The 23,461-nt window shown below is 43.7% G+C and overlaps 1 protein-coding gene across 1 annotated transcript; it reads right to left on the reverse strand.

The window, feature by feature from the left end:
* Positions 1–613: 613 nt before the first annotated feature.
* Positions 614–19,929, reverse strand: UBL3 (ubiquitin like 3). The gene is made up of 5 exons (XM_084602177.1): positions 19,587–19,929; positions 12,437–12,545; positions 6,173–6,259; positions 1,276–1,353; positions 614–1,215 (listed from the first exon to the last, which is right to left on the reverse strand). The coding sequence occupies exons 1-5, from the start codon at positions 19,611–19,613 to the stop codon at positions 1,151–1,153; spliced, it is 366 nt and encodes a 121-aa protein (XP_084458303.1). The 5' UTR covers positions 19,614–19,929; the 3' UTR covers positions 614–1,150.
* Between the last annotated feature and the right edge of the window lie 3,532 nt (positions 19,930–23,461).

Here is a 23,461-nt window from a genome sequence, read left to right on the forward strand (position 1 = left end):
TGGGCGAAGTTAATTACAACTGCCTTGTAAAAATCATCACTGTCTGATTCTTTCAATAAAATCCCACTTTTTACGTAGTCCTTCATTACAACTTTTTTTTTTATAGAACTAGTGAATACTTTAGGGAACATAACGGCGCAAAGGCATGAGAGCAAAAGACTAGCTTGTATCACATCGTGTTCTCTCGTGCTTGAATCATGCTTTTGCGCTGTTGCGTTCCCTGCATTCAAACATTTACATATAATATTCCTGGCAATAAGGGGACCTTTAATTAGGGCAATAAAACTAAAACACCACTACAGAACAAAAGCGAAGTGCAAACAGATCCTCAGTAAAACTCTCCTACAACAAGCACTCGTTCAGTCCAAATCGGCACGTGTCACAAATGAGGCAGCAGATATAACGGTAGCGAGTCTCGTAAAACGAACGGCCACGGGTCTCGGTCGCCGCAGGCCAGTTTGCGTGCGGGCGTATGGCCGTCAGTGGAGATGTCATCTCCGAATTTCCGCCCCCCTTGAGCTGCGCTGACATCGCACAGCATATGGGTCCCTTTACAGCGTTTTATTACCGGCGGCTCCTTCTGAGCAGCCGAGCGCGCTCAGCAACAGCAGGATTTACGATACTACCGCGTCTTTATTGGTTTGCAGAGGCGAGATAAGGGAACGAGCGGGTTACGCTCCAAGCTACACCTAAAGCAGAGGCACAGTTCTAGTTGGCTAGGCGAGGGCGCTTTAGTGGCAGTCTGTCAAAGAACAAATGCACACAATAAATGTCCGCCCGACGCAGCCATGGCCGATGATGTGACGTAGCTTCTCGCGAGAAACAAACCAACACAGAAACTTGACGGTGCGTCCACACTTTACTCTCACAGCACCACCGCGGCTGCGCAAATTTACGGACGAGCCTCGGGCGCCAATTGCGGTGGAACGCTGCGCCGTGCTCCCCGTCGCGCTGGTGGTGGCTCCGCTGTCGACGACCACTTTCGGGAAAGCAGTCTGCGGCCGCACAGGCATCGTCGTCGTCCTGGAGGGGATGATGGTTCCACTTGCGCTCCTCGCTGGACGCGCACACACATGGTCGCCGCTAACACAGCGTCCGCTTTTTATTCTTTGTTCAGGCTATGTACAGGGCCGATCCCGGGAGACTCTCCTCACAGTATGGAGCAGCTCGCGCTACAGCAGCCGCTGCTCCGTTCTTTGCTCTTCTGGCGCTGATCTGCGAGGGAACGGCGGTCGCCATTAGGGCGGCGGCCGCCACTGCCGCACTGCTGCTCACCTTGAGAGTTGGGCTCTGGCAGGTTCTCCCTGGGCACCAGATGCATCACGGTAGTCTTGCCCAGGGGCAGCTGCAGCGCTGCATCGAAACGACATTCCCCGTTTGTTGTGGGCCCGCTGGATGTGGCAGTTGCAAAAGGCATGCCACAACCCTTCATCTAACGTGAAATTAAACCCCTGAAGCCAGACATTTGACTTATGTCTGCTCAGTCCTACACACGTGATAACATATATGTTTGCACAAGTTCTCAGCCAAAGAACCACTTTCTCTGGTAACAGTGCAGTCAAATCCCAAATGACTTCCTATTTAAAGCACCACTGATCACAAACCCCACCTAACTCTAACTAAAAATTGGTTGTGTTGCTCGTTCTGGCTTTGCTGATGCTTGCCCAGCAGCAAAATAGACATTTACCACAGAGAAACAAAGCAGCTGCTTCCCCACTACCCGATTCATACTAAGGGTACAACTACAGTCATATAATCAATGCAAAGGAATGTTTCAGTCTACCTCCTTTGCCCCGTGTCCTTTGAGTTGTGCCTTTGCCATTGAACTGGACTTCTGCCTATGACATCAACATTGAAGAGAACTTCATGATCGCCATTTGGAAATGAGTAACTGTCATGTAGTCTAGCCTCAGGAATCGGTGCACAAAAATTGTCTCGTTGCATTGCAGTTCGAGTGCAAATAATATCCAATGGTTTAGTTTGCTTTGGTTTATGGGGTTTACCGTCCCAAGATGACCCAGGCTATGAGCGACGCCGTAGTGGAGGGCCCTGGAAATTTCGACCACCTGGTGCTCTTTAACACACACTGATATCACACTATACACGGGCGCCTTGCTTTTTGCTTCTATCGAAAAGCAGCCGCTGCAGCCGGGATTCGATTCCGCATCTATGGGCACAGCAGTCGAGCACCCTAACCAATGCACCACTGTGGTGGGACTGGTGAAGAAAGGTGAAGGGGCATGTTGAAGAACAGCATGGAAGCACTTGTGATTGGCTTTTGATCCACCGCTGGTGGGCTAGTGACAGGCAATGGGCCTGTAGCCTGGTACAGAAAGAGTCAACGCTCCAAAGTGACATAGTCTATGAGGGATGCCATAATGGAACACTTAAAATTTAGTAGAACCAATTGGTAGCCATAACGGTGCATGATTCTTTAAAATGAAGTGCACGAGGTAGTACAAGGACTATAGTACTGTGCCATTTCTGTCACCATCCTTGTACCACCCCACACACGGTCCAATTTTAGGGCAACCCAGATATTGGACGTGCGCCGACATTGTAAAGCACAGGAATGCTTTTGCATTTCACCCCCATCAAAATGCATCCATACACGGTCCAATTTTAGGGCAACCCAGATATTGGACGTGCGCCGACATTGTAAAGCACAGGAATGCTTTTGCATTTCACCCCCATCAAAATGCATCCATCACAGCCAGGTTCTGATCCAACGATTAGTAGCTGAACAACAAACCAAGCCACTTTGCTATCGCAAATGATGCTTAGAACTTCAAAAATATTCGGACTCCACTGATATCAGAAGTGACTTTGCAAGAGCAGTACCTTGGAAACAAAGCTTACACTAATGATGCAAGGCTGCGAACGCTGCCTTCATATGAAGGTCAACCCGGAGGGCCAGCTTGCACCAATCCACCAGGAAAAGCATATGAAAACCCATGGCGAGATACTCATTGTCAGAGGACTGAGAAAATTGGCTCACTCCATCATTGGGGGCTGAACTGTGTTTACTGCCACTGGTACAGTAGGTTCATAACACGCAGGATGAGGAATGGTCAACTCCTTTCCCTGGAGGGATCAGACCTGACCGGTAGTTATCTAAATTACACTGCAGCTTGAATGATGATGGTAGTACTGACAGCACACAGAAAAGGATAGGAGCAGCACTAAGCCTGTCCTCTTGCTTTCTGTACGACGTCTCACCACTACATTCACCTTTCAAGAATTATTTCTAACCAACTAGCCATTCAATGTAAAGTGCATAACAGCTGCCCAGAAATGATGCTGTGCCTCGCTGGCACCCCTCACAGTGTGACGTGGTAGAGGTGGTGCCCAAGCAGGCGGCACGTAAGATAAGGCTTCACCGCACGACATACTCAGCGGCATGTGATGAGCGCGCATTTCTAGAGCAGTGAAAGGACCACGCAGACAGAGGCGCACGCACGCACGCACCCACCCACGCCCACACACACAAAAGCTCGCAATTCCAATGAGTGCTTGAAACATTGCGCAGATGTGATCTCTTGGCTGGCTGACAGCAATTCCATGTGGCTGGTGCGTTGTCAAAAGCGACTACTGCTGAAGGATGGCTCAATTCGCACAAAGCTCATACGTGCACATCAGAGGCACGTGGCCAACTCCGCAGCATAAACTTCAGGTTTGAGGAGTGCTATTTTGATTTTACTGTAACAATCGTCCCTGGACACGGCGACACTGGTGAAGTCTTCGCGTATCAGCTTTGCTGAACTGCAAACCCTAGGATAGCCTCAACCACCATCCACTATTGCTAATTGCAAAAACGAAACTATGCTGTTTGGTGCTTCAGAACGCGTGCTGCACTGCACATGGTGTGGTTATGCTGACTGGCTTCTAGCTCGACGTTTCTGTCATACGTTTCTTCATCTCTGCAGCTTAAAATATGCAGTTTCTTGACTAACAAAAATGCAGAATGACATGTGCTGGGAAAAGCAATTTTCATTTAAGAGCCAAATCAGAGGTGATGGCACATGGATGCGGTATTCCTCAGTTATCTTCAGCATACCTCAAAACCTATCCAATGCACAGGAAACATGAAAGACTAAGCACTCGCATCACACTTCAGACGCTGACAGATGCATGTATGCATGCACTGCACATCTCTGCACATCTGTATGGACGTGCCCGAGTGACCTAAGGGTAACGTGTGTGACTTGGAATGCAAGGGTCCTTGCAGGCTGATTCTGATATCACCCTCTCATATGAAAGGGCTGTATGAACATGCCTGAGTAGCCTAAGGGTAATGTGTCCGAATTGAAATGCAAGTGTCCTAGAAGGCTGATTGTGATATTACCCTCTCATATGAGAGGACAGGCCAGAGCTGGCAGCTCCTGCCGAACGTAACGTCAGGCAACCCTACGTCCAGTCAGTGTGCAGCCACGTCAGCTGCCTGTCAGTGCCATGGTCGTGATTTTTTACGACGACAACACTGAGCTGGATTTTCCGGTGGATGGGGCCTTTAACACTATCTGGAAGAAGAACACCGCAATTTCAGAATGCCCAAAGCCAGCAAACAATTCAATAACTGAAGTGAGAACTAAATGTTTCACCGGACCCTTAGCAAGCACTAACATAAATACCCTTGAAAGCGTGTGGTGTGAACTTTGTGGTGTGAACATGCGCCTATGTGGCCAAGAAGTAATGTGCCTGACTCCGGATCCAAGAGACCCGGAGGGTTTGATTCCCATCTCAAAGGAGACCTGGTGACATCCCACGAGTTGCTAACCAGTCAATGCCTGGCCGAAGGCATGCTTGCTATTTTTTTCTCACAATGCACATGCCAATGCAAGCACAGGGTTTTTTGAAAAATGGGGCCTTTATGCTATCATGTTGAAATTATCATAGCCTCGTGCTTGTATTGGAAGCAGATGACCATGGCCCATTTTCAATGGCGAACTTCAAAAGATCAGTTGCATAGAAAAATATGCACATTTCGCGTTGAATTACTTTACACCTTAATGCACTGACGTCGCGAACAAGGTTTGTTAATCCTGAGCACATAGATGTAGATTTAATCGCTGTCGTGACTGCAACCTAAAATTCTTCCCATTTTTTGTCAAGATTTATTTACGTAAGCTCTGTGGCATAATAACAAACATAACTCGCTAGCGGCGTCAACGGCATCAGTCAGTCACTGCTATCTGTTCGTCGCGCAACGTTCCTATGGACCCACGCGCTTCCTCCCGCAACCTCCCAATAACTCAATTGCTATCTTTATTTCTCCGACCACAAAGCAACCAAATGATGCGAGTGGTTTTTAACCTAACAATCAATGCTGCAGTAGCCAGGGCTTCTAGTCATGTTGGCCCCACACACGCCCAAAGAGCAGCTTGCCATACGTCTAATAAAAGAAACTAGCATCTTTTGTTGAGCCAAAGTTAAGTACAAGGACTGGCAAAATCGAGTGTTTCAGTTTACCCTTTACCCTGATTTCAGCCTGTCCATCACTGGGCCCTCGAAATGTAAAGGTGCCATGCAGCGGGAGTAATATGCTACCGCCACCAGTAACACACCATCACCAGAGATTCCAATCAATGACAACTTGGCCACAAACCTTTACCAAGGCCTGCACTGCTTATGTAGCTCCCACAACATTGCATGGCAAGCATTAAATAGAGCACTGGTGCATGACAGGGCAACTGAGATACTTAGTAGCGGTCCGACGCTCCAGAACCAGTGCCACGGCAAGTCCCAATATTCCTTCAGCAAAGATTATCACACCTTTGAAAACCTAGAAACAAGTACGGCTACTGCTTATCACTGGCTACGAACTTAAAATCTACAATGTGATGCTAAGATATGCTAGAGTTAGTCCCCACTCCTAATCAACATGTATGCAACAGCTGGCATGACTCGACAAGTATTTTGTTTGCAGAGCCAGCATGATAAAAATGAGGAATTCGACGGCTTCGGCATCAGAATGGAGGGCATTTCAGACATCCTGGAAAGCAGGGCAACAGCTTTGATAGGGAATGTGCAAACTGGGCACCAACCATTCAGAAAACAAGACCACTCACACCACCACACATGATCAGCAAGACAACAAAGGCTGCAGACTTATGCGGCGACCCAATTTATGATCCACACTAACTGCCCACATGTTCCATCAAGCCCAGCTTACCACCCAGTGTCACGTTGCCGTGCAAGAAGCGCCCCTGGTAGATGAGACGCAGGATTTCCGCCTTGGACACGGCTTCCTCTGACCACTCTGCATAGGCAGGATCACAAACAGCGCCACATTGGCAAAAGAGTAAAAAAAATAATATATATATATATATGTATATTATCAAAACCTTGAATTTCAGTCCACACTGAGGAAGGACATATGCAATGCATACACCAGACATAACTATTAGTCTCAACTTGGCCAGCGATGCGCAATTAAATATGCAAACACTCAGATTCTATTTCAGTACTCGCTCTTTTTCCACGAGTGTTGTGTTTTATGGCACATAGGAAACTAAGGTCATCATGCGCCAAAAGCAAGGTTAAAAATCTGAACTATATTAAAGGTGGACATCAAAAATGCTCAAACATGGAGCACTGTAATCGCTAATGCTTTTTGCCAGGTGGTGTTGAGGAAGAGCGAACAACTCAGCACAACCAAAGCTTCATTCCACATATCAAATTACAGACCTATTGCCAGAAGTTGGCAACTCTGTTGAAATTTGTGTGCATCAAAAGCAAAGTACCCCAGATGCAGTGTAACAATTCGTACAATCACAAACATACCTTTTCCAGGATGCATTGCCTCCAATAAACAACTGACTGATGGAGTACTATCATCCGGAAAAGTGTATGGAACCCTGCTTACAAAAAAGAAGCAGCGCACGGCGGCGCCATTATCTCGTGCTATTTGTTTGCAGCCAGAGCACCCCAAGTGATGATAAACTTTGCCCTTGCTCTTGTGAAGTGCTTGTCGTGCTTCATAAGTAACGAAAGATACATGCAAGGTTCGACTAATCAGCCAGGGCTAGAAAACATTGCATTGTAGTCGTAACTTCTCCCCTTGCTGTTTCACTAGACTCAGATGCAGTATCGAATATGAAATAAATTATTTTCAGACAAGCATGCACAGAGTGTTGGTTTTTTTTTTTTGTATCCTGCCCTACAGCTTTTTTTTCTCTCCTGCAGTGGAACACTCAAGCTCTACTTTGGTTAGGTTCTGCACCCAACATATGCTAAATGTTTGTTGGAACATGTTTGCTCTATCTTATGCAGAGGTATCTCTCAGAGTACGTCCACAGTATACTCAGCAGAGGCTGCTTCTAGGCCATTGTCTAGGACGCTATCAGTAGAGACGGCCTTGGCCCACTCGTGTGGATCTAAGGGTTGTTCACCGTCCCGAGGTACCACGAAATTCTCACCGAGCGCTTGATTCCCTACATCCTGCAAGGGCCACTCCCGTATGGCTGTTACAGCTTCCAGCATTACCGCAGTCTCGTGCAAAAAGCACGCGCTGTAGCTGCTACAGCACAATATGTTCGACTAGTGGCAATGCGCTCCCCTCGACAGATGCAGTATCGAATATGAAATAAATTATTTTCAGACAAGCATGCACAGAGTGTTGGTTTTTTTTTTTTGTATCCTGCCCTACAGCTTTTTTTTCTCTCCTGCGGTGGAACACTCAAGCTCTACTTTGGTTAGGTTCTGCAGCCAACATATGCTAAATGTTTGTTGGAACATGTTTGCTCTATCTTATGCAGAGGTATCTCTCAGAGTGCATTCACAGTATACTCAGCAGAGGCTGCTTCTAGGCCATTGTCTAGGACGCTATCAGTAGAGACAGCCTTGGCCCACTCGTGTGGATCTAAGGGTTGTTCACCGTCCCGAGGTACCACGAAATTCTCACCGAGCGCTTGATTCCCCACGTCCTGCAAGGGCCACTCCCGTATGGCTGTTACAGCTTCCAGCATTACCGCAGTCTCGTGCAAAAAGCACGCGCTGTAGCTGCTACAGCACAATATGTTCGACTAGTGGCAATGCGCTCCCTTTCGTCGTGACCGTCAGAGCAGCCGAACACTACACTAGAAATTTATCAGGAGTGACGAACACCCATGCATGACCAAGGGCGAAGTTTGTCATCACGAGGGGCACTCTGGCCGCAAGCAAGCGGTGCGGCACCACAACCTCTCCCCTGACCTGGGGAGATTGGTCCATTTACTTTTCCAGTCAATAGCAAATTTGAAGATATGTGGCAACAAGCAACAAAAGGTTTAACCCGCATGCAAAACAAGATTAAGTCAAATCAAGTGCAATTTTATGACGTTGCAATAAATGAAGAATTCAAGATGTACCCTAATGTTAGCTGATTTTTGACGAGAGAGCGAAACAGTTCACGAACGAATGCAGAACGTCCAGAAGGCTGAAGCAGCAAATGTCCATGCATACGCCATGTTCAGGCAGCAGTAACTACGATTGTGATTTTTGTCAAGCAACAGCAGAGCAATACTACCGACTAGGAGCATGTGCAATGTCATTAAGAAAACTACTATTTGAACTCTCTAACAATATCTTTTCTACTTGGCAACAGAAATACGCAGAAATCTTTAAAGGTTCATGGAATATCTTTGAAGTTGCTAAGACAGACCAGAGTAAACGCAAATATCCCTAACTTAACCAACGCTCCAAACAAAGCACCTAACACTGCATTTCTATCTCTCACAACAAAGATATTTAATCTAACCTCAGACACTGAGTCTCAACCATTTCTTCTGGTTTTTTTTTTAGTTGTTTTGTTTTTCTAACCCTTGAATGTATTGTCGATTCACATTATCTGCAAGCAGAGAAAGCATGAAAGGGCATCAAGTTCCCCACATCACCCATGAAAAAGATTAAGCTTCACCGGGCGGTGACCAAATGATGATGTTCAAAAATTAATTGACCAATGACCATTTGCAGCCCAGACACAGCAGTGGTTCAAACTTTAAGGTACCATATTTCCTGGTGTATGTTTTTTTTTACAAAAATTTTGCTAGTGCCCTATAAAACGGTGCATTTCATACGAACCTTATTTGTCGTTTTGTGCTAGGTCCCTATTAGAACGCTATCATGAAACAGCAGCAGCGACAATTTCCGCGATTATGAAGCTTATGGTCATCTCACAGGCCCTAAGCATCAGCAATATGAAATACCAAAAGATGGCGACACCCGCGCTCCTTTGAGCCCTCGCCCACCCACACAGCCAAGACTAGCCAGGACAAGCTGATCCACTTTTGCAGATGCCATCATGGGAAATGCAAGTAACGTTTACCTCGTTGCCATCTGCGACTTTGTTGGGTGGCGACTACATGTGTATTTTCCAAATCTTGTGTGTACTGGGTCCAATGCCCAAGCACCGTAGCATGGCTACCATCACAGCAGCGATTCTGAGTGTGACGAGGATGTCGTAACAATGCTGCCGTCAGAAAGCGGCGAACTCTTTGATAGCACATTGGAAGGTGAAACTTGGGAGCCTTTGAGAAGGAAAAAAAAAAAAGCTGCTGCTCTGTCTGCGCGAGTTTTTTTTTAACGTGAGTGTTGCCACTTTTTTTCTATCATCATTCCGCACCGTGTAAGGAGTGGTCTCACAGGCACGCAGTATTTCGCGATGGCTGCAAAAGCATGTATAATCCTGGGTAAATTCAAGTGCGTCATATACCAACTTTTTCGTAGAAAGCCTTTAAATGTGAGCGGTGCGACTTGTAAGCCAGAAAACATGATAGCACCACGAAATCTAGGTTCAAGTGGAAGAAATAAAACACAGGGCTTATGGAATAGAAAAAGCACTTGAAGAAAATTCATGCATGTTATTCGCAGACTTCAGCATCACCCATGCTTTGATTAAAGGTGAACAGAAACTAAATTTAGTAGTATGTCTTTTTTTTTTTTTTTTTTTTTGCGACAATGTGTAAAACGGTACAATATGTGGGGTTTAACATCCCGAAGGAACATCGGCTATGTAGCTCTGGACGACTCTCAATTAATTTAGACAACCTGAGAATCTTTCACACAGACATCTAAATGTTTAGCCCATGGGTACCTTTTGCACTTGGCTTCCATAAAAATGTTGAAGACATTAGTACACCTACTACTATATGATATTCATTTACAGCCAGTAAATAATTTATAACTGAATGTCTGATGAAGTTTCAGCATCAATAGCCAAACAATGGCTGTGATGTCTCAGAGTTCAGCGCAAGTTATGAGAGGCATGTAAAAGTCGCAATATAAATGTTGCTTCTTTATTTATCATCATTCCGGCTCTTGAGGCAGGCTGGACAAAGCGTTGCAATGAAATCGAATGTTGAAGCAACAATTACATCTATTTTTTCATGCCTCACGTGACTATCAAGGAACAATAATGTCATAACCATCCTTTGGCTGTTGAAGCCAAAACAGCATGGAAACAAGCTGAACGATAAACTATCAGACACAAGTTAACACCACATAGAAATCCATGCATACCAGAAGAAAACGAAAAATTTCGTGCCTATGCTCTTCCATTGTTTTTGTCATACAAAGACATCTGGGCACTCAAGGAGACTGCACACCTAGTTCGTAACTGTTGCTACCACCAGGCCCTGACGTCCTCTGTGAACAAATGCTGCCATTCTTGTTCAGCTATCTGCTCACGTGCCTGAATTATAATTTCGAGCTCACTGGCTGGTGCAATAAGTGCTGAAAAAATAAAGGTGGCAAAAGAGACGATTAAAAATGCAAAAATCAAGCACTCCTAATTTGATGTAAGTAATGCTGGTTGCCCATCCCCCATGTGAGCTGCCTTTTTTTGCATGATTATCAACTTGAGCATCTTGAATGTCATGCCTACACAAGTTTTCGTTTAGTTTGTGGGGTATAACAGCCTAAAGTGACGCAGGGTATGAGGGACGCTGTAGTGGTGGGCTCTCGATAATTCTGACCACCTGGTGTTATCTACAGTGCACTGACATAGCACAGTACATGGGCGCCTTGCCTTGCGTTTTGCCTCTAATGAAACACAGCCACCGCAGCCAGGTTCAAATCCAGGGCCCACAACTTAGTAGTCTATTGCCTTAACAATAATGTCCTGGGATGGGCGTTGCTGCCAAATCAAACAGAAAACTGCAAATGAAGTCCGAAAACCTGCTAAAAGTAGCCAATTTCTATATTTGCAGCAAAAAGCAAATTTCGCATTTTATTTTGTTATTTGATTTGTAAGCAATATAACCAATATTAGAGATATATTACAAGGCACTTTCTTCAGTTTATTTTGTTATTTAACGTGAAAACGATATAAACAGTATTATATATACAAAGCACTTTTTTCTTTTCCGACTAGCAACTTCTGACTACGAATACTTTTGTTCTCAGGAATATTCCATCTGCATTTTTTAGATTTAAATAAAGTTGTAAAAGAACTTCTTTCTTGGCTACAATCTGCTGAATTTAGGCACTTCCACCTGCAAAAAGGTGTCGCCTGCTTTGTCTTAGTCTGCCGAGCACTCTGCGGGCGATTGCCGGCTCAAACTGACACTCCTAGCGGGATTTCAGCACTGATGCCAACATATGCATTCATATCGTGCTGATCTTTTGGATTACATCTGCGAGCAGTTCACAGTTTCAGTGCTCTGCTCCAGGAGTCCGGTTCAAATAATTAAGATGAGATTCGTCACCTCTATTCAAGTTACATTCACTGTTTACATTAAAAATGTTTAGTTAACTGAACATATGCCCTTCCTCCAAGTTTTCAGAATCGGCATGAATAGAGGAAACACGGCCACCTCGAAGAAACGATTTTTGCCCAAAGCGTCCCTGTACTTGTACACTTCGTGCCAGAATGCAGCTGTGCTCCCAGAATTGTTCCAGCTGACGTGAGAGGGATTAAAGACCTTATATATATTATTTTAAACAAAATATGTAGACCCACAGAAAACCATCAAAAAAAAAGCCAGTAAGACCTAAACACTGCCAGAAACCCTGCCTCTCGTAATACAACATTTTTGCCTGCTAAACAGTGTAAAATCCTGCTAAATTTAGCAGGAATACCACTAACTTGGTAACACTGGCAGCAGGGACGTGCACAAAGATCAGCCAGGAAAGGGAGATTTACCAGGCTAACACACCCAACAAAACGGTTCACCCACTATACACATTCTCCACAGATTTAGAGAAAGCCTTCCCGACACAAACTTCTATAGAGTCATTTATACTAGCACACACATTATGCAGATTGTGACCTTCACTGCCAGCTGCCAGAGTTGCAACACTCCTTTCATGACACCCAAATCTGTTCAAGGTGTAGAAACAATGAAACTTGGCACTCAAGAGCAACATCGATCAGTTTACACCTGTGCACAGGGGCCCCAAGTAAAGTAAAGAGAGGCAGCAATATATTAATAGCTTGCTTTTTTTTTTTTTTGCTTACCTTGAGGCCAGTTGTCGAAGACATGCTGGGCAATCTCAGCGGCCGAGTCATTCGGACTGAAAGCAAATTCCTTGGTTTTGCCACTAACCAAGATCAGCCGTAGGTTCACCTGCGAGACAATGCTAAAGGCTCAGGTCACATAGCCAAAATGATCCTCATACACTTTTATGTAGAGTACCCAGCTTCCATCACTTGGTGTGACGTTTAAGAAAGCTCCCAATGCACGTCCAATACATTCTGGGTATGCTATGCTTAAGCTCTCCAAACCCTCCTACCCCCCAAAGACACAATTTCAGTACAAGGAGAAAGGTGTGTAGGAGATGGAGTTGCAGCAAAAATGAAGGTGCAACAGATGTGTGCCAAGGGCAGCTATGCTGAGCCTCTGCTGTTCTGAAACTGCTGTGCCATGCCCCAGTGTTTGCAATGGCATTTAGTTTTCCCATCCCAAGGCCTTTTTGTGACAGAACAATGTAAGGCCATTATTGATCTATCCTTGAGAGTTACTGAGCCTCTTGGTCACTACTCCCTCGTCAAATACAACGAATGCAGCCCGAAAGCTACGACTTAGTCTTGGAAATGTGCCATGCTGGGACATCATGAAGTTCAAACAAAATACTGAACACAGGAAAAAGCTGCAATGCCTATGCTACCTTCATTTGCAAACAATGTTATGAATGTAGTTCTTTCTCGAACAGCTTTCCAGGTGGCATGTACCATTGACCCAATAGTGGCACTGTCTTTGGCAATGTATTGGTCCTATGTTGGACAGGGCTTTGTCAACACAGTACCAAATATTGAGCCAAAACAGTGACAAGCTTACCCAGGAACCACCAGTAATCACCACAAAAATGAAACAAAAAGAAATGCAGAGGCTCTTCAAACACCAGGATTACGCTTTAAAGGGACAAAACACTGCACTTTACTGTCCAATTATTATTACCTTTTTTTTTTTTTTTTGCAATAGAAAGTTTCCAGTCTCGAGTGGTTGATTTCATATTTGTTTTTTTGGAAATACCATATAAAATTTTACCGAGAATTTTTCTATCGGTGACAAAACACTGCACTTTACTGTCCAATTATTATTACCTTTTTTTTTTTTTGCAATAGAAAGTTTCCAGTCTCGAGTGGTTGATTTCATATTTGTTTTTTTGGAAATACCATATAAAATTTTACCGAGAATTTTTCTATCGGTGTATATGTACCCAATTTTAAGTAGACCAATGCTTTCCAAGGAAACCATGAGCAGCAACAGCGATGATGACTGCGCTTCGACACAGGTCGTGTACCAAAAACATACAAAATATAAACCTCGCCCATCAGACAGTAATTGGACATTTTTGAGTAACGTGTAGAGTCCATTTTAGTTTCCACACCCAAGGCTGTTACGGCACATAAGTACACCTCATTGAAAGAAAAAAAAAAAAAAAGGTTTAGTGAACCACAGTCACCACTACATCCATGGTATTCAAAACACTGTGGTGTCATCTAGTGACAAACGCTAAACGCACAACGTAGGCGATGTAAGAGGAGGGTGGTTTTTACAGAAAGGCGCACTGAAGAGCGTGCAAAATATAATAAAACAAGGTGAACACTAGTCAAAGAATAGTGAACACTGTGCACTTATGCAACTCAGTGACATTTTCCAGAAATGTGGTCACGTCGAGTACTACAGTGATAATGTAGATGCATGTTTTTCATTCTGCATTATCACTTGTGTCATGTTATTTTCTTCATTTTTATGTATTTTATCACTGGCGTTCCCAGCAAGATTACTTGTCATCTCCCCCCCTGCAACAATGCCTTCGGGCGCTGCAGGAACATGTAATAAATAAATAAATAAATAAAGATAATGTCAGTGTTCGCCACAAAAGGTCACTTCAGCCATTTGAAAGATCTTATTTCCACTGTAATCTTGTTGCTTATTTTGGTCAGTGTTCAGTCCCTTTAAGCATGAGTTTACATAGAGCATACTCGTACTGCTAGTACAGAGTTGCCTGCATTACAAGCACAGGCACAACATTTTCCAACATTGGTTCTGTGGTGTACTGTACCAGGAAATGTGAGAAAGGCACTGCCACTCTCCAGCTTATGAAACTCAACATCAAAGAGCAAAGCGTTTGGCCGTCAGTGACAAACCCTCCCTGCTCACCAATGGTGTTGCTTTCTTGTGGGCGGCCAAGTCTTTCTCAAATATCTATATGGAATCAGACGCCTGCAGTCTTGGCATGAATTCCAGACTTACTCCAGACTTGGCATGAATTAGGCTGCTAGGATCCCCTCTAAGTGACAGAAGTAGGAGACCACCCTGGAAGACTTTTTTTTTTTTAAATCTAATAAAGTTGATTCCATCTATCCAGCCAAACAATATAAGAACAGTGGCAATAGAGATACACACTGCTATATTTTATTGTTATTATTAAGAAAAAGCAACTGAACGACTATGTTCAAAAAAGATGATTTGAATGGCTCAAGAACAGCTTTGGCTGAAGAGTGCCGCCATGACAAGGTATATTTTTCTTTTCATCAAGGCAGGCTTGAAGACACATTTTCCAAGCAGTCCACCTCAGGTAAGTCGAGCAAAAAGCCAAGGTAAAGCTTGCACACATATCACCAAGGATTCAATGGTGTATCGAACCGCAAACCTCCCGCTTGAGCCACTAGGCCATCGCTGCATTAGAAGAAAACAAACTGTCCCACAACCTCCCAAGCCAACAGCTGTTCCCCCTTTCTAACCTCCAGACAGAATGGCAGGAAAGGCAAGTAGTTGATGAAGTGTCACTGCGGGACAAAAAAGAAAAAGAAGAGCAGCACCTGCATGAGTCAACCATTTATTTCTGGGCCACTTATTTTTCTCGCTGCTTTTCTATGATTCGGAGTTGAACATGTGCGTCTTTTCTTTTTTGACTCTCTCATACATAAAATAACTGCTCAATTACTTTCCCTTTACAAAAAGAAAAGAACTATAATAGTAATATAGTAATCCTTGAAAAGTGCATCCTTTCAATGCTGCCATGGCAAAGAAAAAGCCACTGTAAGACATGAGGGCTACAAAGCTTTGCAAAATTTACACACGAGTGCATCGTGTTGAAACGAAACATGAATGATTTTTCCCACTCCAAGACTGAAATAAACTTGCACTGGGTCCACTGCCACAGCTTCACATTTCAACGCTGGGTATATAGATTTTTGCAAATGTCTTTTTTCCTCTCATAATTCCTGCATTGGTAAGGTCATTCCTCCACATCAGGCTAAGAGACAAGATGCTTAAAAAGGACCTTGATGAATTAGAGTTCAGGAATGCTTGAATAAAATCTTGTAAAGTAAAATAAAAACAATGAGCTAAAAAGAATTGACCTTTCTACCTCCCAATCCTTGCATGTCTACCAACTTTCAAGAATTTCTGGGAAGAAACCTGTCCTCAGCTTACATTGATTTCAAAGGATACATATTTATAACCTCTTTCGTAAGCCTCCCAACAAGTCCCTTTATCTTCCCTTTTTGTTTTCCCCTGCTGCTTGAAAAGAACTCACAGTAAAATAACGCCCTAGTTTGAGATTTTGAACACTCCCTTTGACACAGATTTCGAGTGATATTAATTGTCCCCACTAGCAAAATTTCCAAAAACCATGTCCGGCAATGTTATCATCAGCGATTTGTTGCACTAGTAGCAGGCAAGAGGCCCAGTATGACCTACACAGCAACTAATGCTACTGCTGCAGAAAGAGATGACCATGCTGGCTGCCTTTCAGGCACAGAAAGTGAACAAGTGAAACTAGATTAGCAGATAAGTGCCCCGAGGTAGAAAATCTCGTTTCTGTTGGGAAGAGAGCCTTTAGACTAACGAAAAATGTTCTTAAATTAAGGACAATGCAGAGAGCTATGGAGCGGAAATGGTAGGTGTAACATTAAATGATAGCAAGCACGCAGAGTGGGTCAGAGAAATCACTCGTGTTGACATTCTAGTGGAAATTAAGAAGAAGAAATGGGCATGGGCAGGACATGTAGTGCGAAGAGAGGATAACCGATGGTCGCTAAGGGTAACAAATTGGATTCCAATGAAAAGCAAGCATTGCAGGGGGTGGCAGAAAAATAGGTGGGTGGATGAGGTTAAGAAGTTTGCAGGGGTCAAGTGGATGCAGATAGCATAGGACTAGGACTGGGTTAATTGGAAATATGGGAGAGGCCTTTGCCCTGCCCTGCATACTGTCAGGCTGATGATGGTGACAAGCAAAGAAACCCTCCAGCGAAATTCAGGAAAACACCCAGTCCCCTACTTTCCTGACCACAACTGGGTTCATTGCTGTACCATACGCTACTATGGAAGGGGAGAGGGAAAAGTACAGCAAATAAACAAACAAATAAATTAATTAAAGAAGCACAAACAGCACTGACCAACATGTGCTCCAGATACTATCCACTCAGCTTGGTTAAAGCCAATGGAGCCTAGGAGGTCCCACATCGATTACAAAAATGGAGTGTATTCTTGGCACAACGGCTGTGGCTGAGGCGGAAATGGGGGCTTCATTTGCATTTTTTTTTTAAGCAATGGGGCCCATCCTCTTTCCACTGGAAGGTGTGCTAGTTGAGTTCCCAGGGTGTAACCTGCTAACTAACAATACTTTAACATTGAGAATTAACGAGTGCATTTCAGCTCTCAGCAACACCAATACAGTGTGCAGCCAATGACAGTTTTTCAAGGTTTCAGCTGATTGACCAGGTATTCAACATGTTGTAATCATGTTCACATTCCAGGGAACAGTTGTTTGTAAACAGCCACACAATATCACAGACACTAAGAGCCTAAGCTTTTATTGCACATTCAATAACACTGGAACTAACCTAAAGACACTGAATTTGCCATGCAGAGAGAAAAAAGAAAAGATGCCGCATGCAGTGCCCAGATATACTCCAGCAGTAAGGAACGTTTAGCCCCAGTTATAAACCAAGAGAGCTTCTAGAAGACATCACAATGTGCAGTTATGTTCTATATGAGTCAACTAACAGCTGAGAGCAGGAAATGCGCCCTGCTGCTAAAAGGCAGATGTGCAAGAAACTAACAATAAAGCCTGGAGAGAAACAAGGCATTACAAGTACGGTCTAGTTTAGTGGAAACAAAGAAAGCATGCATTTAACATTTAATGATCACCCCACTGGAGGAACATATGCTGCATCAAATTTTCCAGCAGGCTCTCGCAAGGTCACTTTTAGCAGTATGACAACTTATTTTATGCAGCTGCACACACGAAATTCTTCCTCAGTCATTCAACATCACAACAATGCGCACAGCAATGGATCACCTGTCTGTACTTACACTGGCCCACCTAACTCCACATTAAAAGGTGACTGTATCACCTTAATTGTAACAGTGTGAGCTTGTGTCTGTTGCAGGCACCATCCCTTTAGCATATTGTAATGCACACTTGTGCCCTTCTTATCCCCACTGGCATTGTAAGCAAAATTTATCGAACACACTTGAACCTTCTTAACCATGCCTTTGTCCAGCAGTGAGACGCACGTGGAACCTACAAGAGCAGTCTGTATGCCAGCATAAGAACAAGCAGAAATGCTATCACTGGTGGCATTGCTACTGCCTTCCTCGTGGCCTGTTCTGATTACTTAATGCCCTATATAAAGTCGGACGCCACTCAAACATACAGCGGTAGATATCCCTCAAAGGAGGCTCTTCTGCTGATGGTATTGACCAATTTTAAAGCTGTGTTGAATCCCCTTTCGTCTGTCACACACTGCAAGGTCGTGCTAGCAAGCCCAAGGGGATTATCCTTGACAACATGAGAACCGGTCTACACCATCCTCCATTAAAGAAAACATGCCACTTTGCTCAAGTTGTATCTGACCCATAAAAAGAAAACTGCACACATTGCCAATATCACATCTGCCAACATCTTTTAAGTGCTGCATTTTCGTTTTGCTTGAGACACCTGAAGAATATGGCACAGAAAAAAGAAGCTAAACAATAATGACTGAAGTTAAGACCAAGGAGGCAAAAAATTGGCAAAATGCAACCCAAGGAATGATGCAAAGTACATCACTTGATATTACACCAAACGCCAGAAGCCTCGAATCTTGCTGTTAATGTGCAAGCATGATTTGGTTGTTCTGGCACACTATTTTGTGTCAACACACATGGCATCATTCCTTCGGCCTTTGGAGATTACATTGCGCAAGTTGATGCCAACTGAGTAGGTGTCCACTGAAAACTTTCTGAATAAACGAGCCTTCAAAATTTGGTGTGTAGTCCTGTAGTCAGCTGTTCTTTTTTTTACTTCTGGTTCTTGCAAAATACAAAGCGGTGGCGCCACCGCTTTTCTGCATGTTCCCTTCCCAAAGTTTTCCACCAGCGCCCGGCTGACCAGTTTCATTTTCGAAATGCCAGCTTGTGTGTACTTTGACATGTTGATGAAAATAAAAATGAGGCATGCCTTGTAATGCCAGCTGTGCAAGGGCAGCTGGCAAGGGTCATCGTATGCATTAAAAAAAAAAAAAAAAAGCGCACCAAAAAAAAAAACGCATGCAAGTTTCAAGTGGTCGTTAAAATTGCACATCGCAATAAAATGGCCCGGTCAACGCCGAGCAAAGTGCTGCTTTTTTCAACGTGAAGCCTTACGCGTAGCTTTGCAAAGTTCAAGTGCTTTCGGAGTACCTAACGTGCACAACAAAAGCCTCTGTTAAGGCAAATTGATTGATTCCTACACCACGACTACAAACCTCCTTTAACATCAGCGAGTTCGGCAGATGCCCCCAAAACACAGCGCAACGTTAACAAGGCGGCCAAAGGGGAAAATAAGCAGTCCACTGCTTTCGCAGTACACGGTATCCGAAACATGGGAATAATTTAGTTGCGTGGTTGCGTGGCCCACAGTGAACGCCAAGCTGCAACAATGGGAACCTCGCGTTGCACTAAATGCGCATATAAGCAACAATCGAGCTAGAATCACGGAAAGAAGATGCCAGCGGAAACCAAGTGGGTCGTTTCACGGCGGGCGGGGCAGTTGTGAGCGCTGGTCGGGACGAAACGCACTGGCGGCCGCGCACCCAGTTCGCTCACTGCCGCCAGGCGCGACATGCGCGGATCGATGACAACGGGCACCAGCAAGCCAACCGTGACACCATCAGCTGAAGCTTGGCTCACCTTGTCTGAAGGAATCCGACTGCTCATGTCTGCGGCAGCTGAGCACGGGGCTGAGATCCGCAGCCGAGACGTTTCCGCAGGACGGTGCCTAATGGTGGACGGCTGGCTATGCCTGACGACGACCACGGCAGAGATCACGTAACGAGCATAACTCCAGTAATTGGATTTTCGCGACGCTTACGTCGCTCGAAGATAAAAGCGAGCATGAGAATTTACAGGGAGCTCCGCGGGCACATCACACGGCGGTAAAGTTGATGAGCAAGCCACTTCCAGTAGACCCTCGGAAAATGGCGTTTCTCTCCCCATGAGCCCCAGTGCTTGCTGGGAAATGTTGATCTCGCGCGCTGCTCAGCGGTGAAGGACGGCAGTCGGCCGATCGATTGTCGCTCGGCAGCATTGGCCGCGTTCAAAGGACGACCTGCACGTCGGCGGCGCGGCCTGCGCGTTATACTTTGTCAGCACGGTGTCCTCCTAAATTTCATGTGCCTCTATAGTTAAGCTTCTCCCATCGCTGCTTGGAATCGCGCTCTGACTCGTGACTACATCCACACCTGTTAGCTTCACCTTTCACAAAAAAGTAATAATACAGCTAGACCTCCGAGTTTACTACAGTGCGACTGGAGCAAGGCGCTAGACTGGGGCACGAAAAGCTAGCACCTCTGGAACTCCGAAGGACGAGAACGATAGTTACCGCACCAAGTGCTTTGAGCACAGCCCAAAATATGGTTCGGCTATGGCCTTTGACAAAGGCTGTACATAATAGTAATACTTGCACAAAACACAAAAAGAGAGAAAAAAAAAAAAAGCGGCTCAAGGACGGCACTTGTTTTGCCTTTGTGTCGTCTGTTTTAACTTTTGCGCTATATATATATGTTGTTCTATAAGCAAAACCCAGCTTCTGTTATTCTTCACACCGCGACATACTGCTGCTAATCGCAGTGGAGCATATGCTATAAAAAAATAACAGTATATATGGTATGTACTACAGACCGTACAAATTAAGTCAACCATTAAGTTTGATTCGACTCTGTGCATGGTTATGCTCATTTTGCTTATTGATAATATTAGCTAAGCTGACCTGAAACAATGTCCAACATATTGCAGTGCATATTTGAGCACAAAGCACTGCTGATTTCAGATGTCCAAGCTGGAAGCGGAAACAATTGCCTGCAGATGATGATAATCAATAAATCTATTTGTAGAGATTAATTAAGATATCATGGCCAAATCAATTAGCACCTCTTTCACTGTTCCAGCCAACAAAAAGAATCGACAAACATAATGTTTCATCTGCTATTTGCAGGCAATGTTTCCTCTTATATAACATAAAAAAATGCTATAGTCCTGTTTCATGTATACTGTGCCAACAATTAAGAAAATCATACCTTAAAAGGCTCTAAGTTTCTGACAGATATTAAGCACTGTACCCGATCCAAAGCCAGTGGTACAATTTAGGTGACAATAATCAATAAATTTAGTACATATTTTGTAGAGATCGATTAAGTGTCATGAATGAATTAGGCAGCACCTCTTTCACTGTTTCAGCCAACGAAAAGGAGCTAAAAACACATTGTTTCTGAAGCTATTCGTAGGCAATGTTTCCTCTTATAATATAAAAAAAAAAGTGCTATAGTCCTGTCTGGCTCTAAATTTCTGACAGATATCAAGCAATAACTATACCCAATTCAACTGCAGAATACCCATTGGTACAAATTTAGGGCGATCGAGGAAGCACCCCCTTCCCTCCCAAAAAAATTACCAGAAAGAATTTGTGGTAAAGTAGACACATGATCGTACCCAACCATCTGCTCTAAAGACACCCATACATCCACCCTGGAAACCCCTTGGTGGCATGGCTAACATATATCACTGACAGATCATTGCCCCCCTTTTATCCTTATTATCAGCCCACCAGAAGACGTATATAATAATAAACATTGTGCTGACACAAACAGACTAATGAATTTAACTGCCAATTAATGTCACTGTTAACACAAATACAACCACAGCTTTTTAACAATTTAGCTCAAAATTTAAATCATGCTATAGGATAGGATAGGATAGGATACACTTTATTGCTCTACTTTAGATATTATTGCCGACGGAGTTCATCCATCTTTTCGTCGATGGCTTGGCTCCATCTCACAGGGTTGGTGCCCCTATTCCAGGGCACCACTGAGTTTTGCTGCTCGCTGGGCATGGATGACCAATCCTCGTTGGAGGATTGGTTGCCGCTGGAGAGCATACTCTCCCACTCCATCGCATTCCCAAGTGATGTGATATAGGGAGGGTATAGCAGCGCACCATCGACGCAAAAAAAGTGGAATAAACATGTTTTCAATCAATCAATCAGCGCACCATGGACAAATGTCCCTGTATTGGTCTTTTGACAACGTTAGCCATGCAGCCATACTGGAAGGGCTCGACAACCTGGACAGCGGCAGAAGAATGCCATAGACATTTCATATTAGGGTGTGGCACATGTCTTTTCAGCTTACAACACCCAGAAAATCTTAGATCACTCAAGAATTGAGAGGTAAAACTCTTCACCAAAAACAGAAATTCAACCAAAACATTCTGAATGGCACTGCTTACTCTTAAAAATTGAATTCAGTGGTGACGCACGATTGCTTTGAAAAGGAGATGATGAAATTTATGAATAACACTCAAAAGGACTCGGGTACTTGTAAAAAATTTCAACCACCATACTATATGTTTCCAGGTTTTTCTAGTGTTATTCTTGAATTTCATTAACTTCTTTTCATATATTACACATTCTGCCTTTTTAAAAACTGAATTGAGTTCTTAAATGCTAATAAAGCAATGAATGAAGATCCCTAGATATATCTGATAGTTAAGAATTTGATGCAATAAATTTAATGATAACACAATCTTATTTCAGCATGCAACGACAGCTATAAAAAAAGTTTGAATCCTTTCTTGTCACACAAAATATTTTTGTGATTCTTTCACGCCTAGAAGTTGTGTCAGATGAAATCACTTTCCCCACAACATTACCAATATGCCAAAGAATGCCTCATTTAGCCGTAATTATTGCTCTTTGCAGCTTCATATTTTAAACTCTATTACTTCTATTTGTGTACCTGTATTCCATTATTTAATGCCTTAAAGCTGTCAAGGCACGCAAATAAGTACCTTTTTAAAATTGGCACTGATACATGAATTATGCTCCCAGGTCACTTCCACAGATGCTTCACTGATTAAACAATTTTCATACAGACTGTACTGAGATAAAAGATATCACTGGCAACTTAATCTGAATTGGCTTAGAATTAAATATGTGCTTTTGATTTTTGATACAGAACCATAGCTACGCATCTCCTGCATTTATAGTTGGTTTGACACCTTACCCAGTGCGATTAACCCCATTTTTAAGAAAGACTACAACTTTGTAGCTAAAAGGTCACAAACAGACCCGTACACTACTGTAAAAGTTAAATTAAAACTGATTATGACAAATTTACAGCTAAGTTTATGTGCATAACATTCTGTAACAAGTAAACTAGTCAAATTAAATCAATAAAATGACAGTACAATTCAATATTAAAACACCTGTTCATTGCACTTCCACAGTCTTTTAATACAGTAAGTCTTTTAGGCTGGTGCAGCATCTATTCCTTTTGAAATCGTTCTCGTACTTTGTACCATTCTCCACCCTAGAATGAATCTCCTTCAGATTTTATTGTTCCTGTTCACCATGCACAGATGACATTGCATTTATACGACATGCAGTCATTGCCCTCAAGCAGTGGTTATACCATTCAATACTAACTGCACGCACCCGATTGCACGCAGCATTTATGCTTGTCAGGATTTCTTCCTGGAGTATTAGATGTCCTTTGTAAAAATGCTCT

The sequence above is a fragment of the Amblyomma maculatum genome, chromosome 4 (assembly GCF_055883805.1).
Source record: "Amblyomma maculatum isolate TAMU_Amacu chromosome 4, ASM5588380v1, whole genome shotgun sequence".
NCBI classification, from domain to species: domain Eukaryota; kingdom Metazoa; phylum Arthropoda; class Arachnida; order Ixodida; family Ixodidae; genus Amblyomma; species Amblyomma maculatum.